Genomic DNA, 4,273 nt, shown 5'->3' on the forward strand with positions numbered 1-4,273 from the left:
ATTTTATTTATCATGGATTTTCACACATACATAACTGTGTATGTGTAAAAATCCACGTGATCACTAATGCACAAATCTTATTAATATATAATGCAATCATAATAATTCTACAACAAATAAATACAATCTTATTTTACAAGCAAAAGTGCATGCCGATCATTTTACTATATCTAGGAGAAGTGTACTAGTAAGCTGCTAAGTGTAGAGTTTTGTTTCCAAGTCTGCAATAAAACAACATTATTTTGGGTATGTTTTGTTACTTAATTTACTTAGTTTAGATTTCAAAATCACTATAACATCCTGTTGACTTTTATCCTTAACCAAGATCTTGATTGAGGATAATCTGAGAAGTGTCAAAAATTGCCAAGAGAGCCTCTTCATTTCTAGATGGTGGTTCTCTATGTACTTTGTCCTATTTACCTGTATGTTTTCTTTCCTCTCAACCCTTAAAACCACCATGCACACATGACATAAAAAAGTTGATGCCTGTCTCGGGAAAGTTAGAAAGCACCAGGTTTCTTTTTCCCCCTTCAGGGGAGAGCGCAAACTCAGTCCCCCACTACTACAAATTATGCAGTCAAGTTTCCCACATTTGGGGAAATCTCAAGGGTCAGCACATCTGGAGTGCAATGGATAAACCTCACCCTGGGACAACCACCTTCTTGATCATGGTATCTCCCCTGCCAGGTAAGTATGGAAAGCACCAGGTTGCAATTGCAAATTTCAATGTCAAATTCTATATTTTCCTTAAGCCTTTCTTCCATACTTTTCCAATGCTATTTTTTTCCCAATGCCATTTAAATCCAACTTTAGTTTGAAGAATTTCCTTTAGGCTATTCTTACTGTCAGTGTCAAAATATCTGTATGTATGTTAAAAATAAAAGAAAGAATAAGCATAATCCATAAGATTTTAAATATTTTTGTGGCAAATAAATGATTCTGTATGATATCATTTCTAGTGATCCTTTCAGTAGCTGAAAGCAATAATCCTTTCCTCATCTCAATTTTGTACCACTTTTGTGGTAAATAAAGCTGATGAGCAAGAGTGAGGTAATCAATTTGGGGTGCCAGTGGCAATTAAATAAATAAGCCATACAGAATTTACAAACATGAATGTGGCAACCATTAAAGATGTCAAAATAATTAACAAACATGGTCATACAGCTTAATTATTAAAATTGTCTCATAAAATAATACAGATATACCATTGATGAAATCATTTCTGTTTTCTATTTATTGATTTTAGTGAGAGAGAGGAATGGAGAGAGAGAGAGAGAGAAAGAGAGAGAGAGAGAGAGAGAGAGAGAGATTTGTGTCCCGACTGGGAATCGAATCCACATCCTTGGCGTATGAGGATGGTGCTCTAACCAACTGAGCTATCCTGCCAAGGCCAAATAATTTCTCAAAAAATGTAATAATCACAGCCCAAAGGAGGTCTGATGTGACCTGATAAAGCAGAGAAAACTATTGTTACTCCAATCTCTTAAGTCAGTGCAAGGAACCTATAATTGGTTTTTATATTACACTAGAGGCCCAGTGCACAAAAATTTGTGCACTCGGGGGGTGAAGGGAGGGGGGTCCCCCAGCCCGGCCTGTGCCCTCTCACAGTCTGGGACCCCTCGGGAGATAACGACCTGCTGGCTTAGGCCTGCTCCCGGCTGGCAGAGGGCACGCCCAATCCCTAAGTGCAGCCACTGGTCAGGCTCAGAGCAGGGCTGATTGGGGAGTTGAGGCGCCGCCCCGTCATGCACAGAGCAGGGCGGATCAGGAAGTTGCGATGCCACCCTCAGTCACGCTCAGGGTAGGGCCGATTGGGGGGTTGGGGCACCGCCCCCTGTCACACTCAAGGCAGGGTCGATGGGGAGGTTGCGGCGCCACCCCCTGTCACGCACAGAGCAGGGTGAATCAGGGGGTTGGGGAGCTGCCCCCTGTCACACACAGAGCAGGATCAATCAGGGGGTTGGGGAGCTCCCCCATATCAGGCACAGAGCAGGGCTGATCAGGGGGTTGGGTAGCCTTCCCCTGTCATAAACAGAGCAGGGCGGATAGGGAGGTTGTGGCCCCGCCCCCTGTCACACACAGAGCCACAGGGCGATCAGGGGGTTTGGGCGCTGCCCCCTGTCACGCTGATCCCGGTGCCGGGAGGCATATTACCCTTTTACTATATAGAATAGAGGCCTGGTGCATGGGTAGGGGCTGGCTGGTTTGCCCTGAAGGGTGTCCTGGATCAGGGTGGGGGTCCCCACTGGGGTGCCTGGCCAGTCTGGGTGAGGGGCTGAGGGCTGTTTTCCAGCTGGCGAGTGACTAAATCTTCCAACCGCTCCTTGTTTTCTTTTCTTTTTTTTTTTTTTATTCTGGGCCAGCTTTAGCTCTGAGGCCTCGCTGCTGAAAACATGGATACAATGTTTCGGTCTGGCTGGCTTTCAGTCAGGCTGGTTTCTGTAGTTTTGTTTAGCTTCTTATTTGCAACATAGTACATAGTTGGTTAGAGTTGCAGTTGAGAGGCCGGCAAGTGAGGCAGGGAACGTTGGAGTCCGCAGCAAGCAAGCCTCATGTTCGCTTCCAGCTGCCTGGCTGCCGGCCGCCATCTTGGCTGACAGTTAATTTGCATATACTCACTGATTAGCCAATGAAAAGGGTAGCGGTCGTACGCTAATTACCATGTTTCTCTTTTATTAGTGTAGATGTGATACAAATTCCCTACTTCTCTGTTTTGATATTTGTAGGTTAGGAGTGCTGAATTCAGAACTGTTTCCATGGGAAATGTTATAGAGATTACATCTTGAAAAAGAATGTAGGAGAGCTTCCCGGGCTTTCGAAGCCTCTACATTCTGCTCTTGAGAGATTTGAAGGCTAAACTGATTTACATTATTCATTAGCAAATTAGAAGCCATAAGGTTGGTTATAGAGAGGCACTTAGTGAGATTTTCTTCCAAAAATTGTTTGTAGAGTTCATCCAGCTTGTTTTCCATATACTTATTAAGCATAGAATTAGAGAGAGGTTGCTTATGAAACAACATACTTTTTTCTCGAATTTCATCCCCATTCAAAAGTTTTGAGGCAGATAGTTTCTCTAGAGGCTCAATGATGGGAGAATGGCCCAATGGTATATCTACTGAAAGTAAAAGGGGACCATTAAAAGCATCATCACGTATGTGTTCCACAAAGCAGCCTGAATCATACATGTTGCCCACGTGGTCTCCTCCAATCTGTAGGTCAGGATAATTCTGGCAAATACTTGTAGATGACCAAGATCGGTATAAATCCAGTTGTCTTTCATCACATTGTTCTCTTTTTGGAATGGGCAGCGCAACAGACAGATTTCCTGGAAAGGATGCACTTTTGCATTTTGGTACAGTTATTTCATCCACAAATTTTATTTTATTTGTATCATTAATTTGCTTTGTTAAACTTTCTTTGTCGACCTTTTGTTGATTTTCTATTTTATCAGGAGAAAGTGAATTGTCTTCTATATCTAAAAGCTGCTTTTTCCAAGTTTCCTTTTCATCATTTGAGGTCTTCTTACATGTAAGTGGTTTACAAAATGTTGTATATTTCTGTTCTTTGTATAGGAGTTCAATTAGGAAGGCTTCTCCAAGCATTTTATTAGTCAAGATTTCTAAACAGAAGAGTGCAGTATATTCCTGAAATTATAAAAGAATCCATTAAGGCAACATATATTAAAATGTCAAAGTAAGATGTTTCTTCTACATGAACCACAAATGATTTAGGGAGGTAGTGTTACTCAAAAGACAGAGAATAGGACCAGGAATAAGGAGATTTGGGTTCCAATTAGGCCATTAACTTTTTAAATTTAAATTCTTTATCGTTTAAAGTATTACATATGTCTCCTTCCCCCCCCTCTCCCCATTGACCTCTCGCCGGCCGCTCCCACCCCCCAGCACATGCCCTCATGCCCCTACTGTCTGTGTCCATTGGTTATGCTTATATGCATGCATACAAGTCCTTTGGTTTATCTCTTACCCTCCCACCCTCCCCTAACTTTTTAATATTAGGTAATTTATTTATCATTCCTGGGTCTCAATTTTCTTATTACTTAAATGGTGATAACACTCCCCTGCTTTAATCACAGAATTATTGTCAGGATATTATATGATGTACATGCAAGTGTTTTAAAAAGTACAAACTTATGCACCATCTTTATTTCATCTTTTTCTCTGCAAATGACTGGATCTTCTAGAGCAGCGGTTCTCAACCTGTGGGTCGCGACCCCTTTGGCGGTCGAATGACCCTTTCACAGGGGTCGCCTAAG

At 42.1% G+C, this 4,273-nt stretch overlaps 1 protein-coding gene and 1 non-coding gene across 2 annotated transcripts; both read right to left on the reverse strand.

Moving 5' to 3' along the window:
• Positions 1 to 531: 531 nt before the first annotated feature.
• On the reverse strand, positions 532 to 695 carry LOC111823028. Its single transcript, XR_002826020.1, has one exon. It is a non-coding gene; the product is annotated as a U1 spliceosomal RNA (small nuclear RNA).
• A 1,980-nt stretch (positions 696 to 2,675) lies between these two features.
• Positions 2,676 to 3,602, reverse strand: LOC102418925 (uncharacterized protein CXorf21-like). Its single transcript, XM_023764859.1, has one exon. The coding sequence runs from the start codon at positions 3,600 to 3,602 to the stop codon at positions 2,676 to 2,678; it is 927 nt and encodes a 308-aa protein (XP_023620627.1).
• Positions 3,603 to 4,273: the final 671 nt, after the last annotated feature.

Source organism: Myotis lucifugus, unplaced genomic scaffold, assembly GCF_000147115.1.
Source record: "Myotis lucifugus unplaced genomic scaffold, Myoluc2.0 scaffold_4, whole genome shotgun sequence".
Lineage (NCBI taxonomy): Eukaryota > Metazoa > Chordata > Mammalia > Chiroptera > Vespertilionidae > Myotis > Myotis lucifugus.

What these genes read in the sequence shown, in the direction of transcription:
- LOC102418925 (XM_023764859.1), bottom strand. Translation starts at nt 3,602, where the DNA reads ATGCTTGGAGAAGCCTTCCTAATTGAACTCCTATACAAAGAACAGAAA.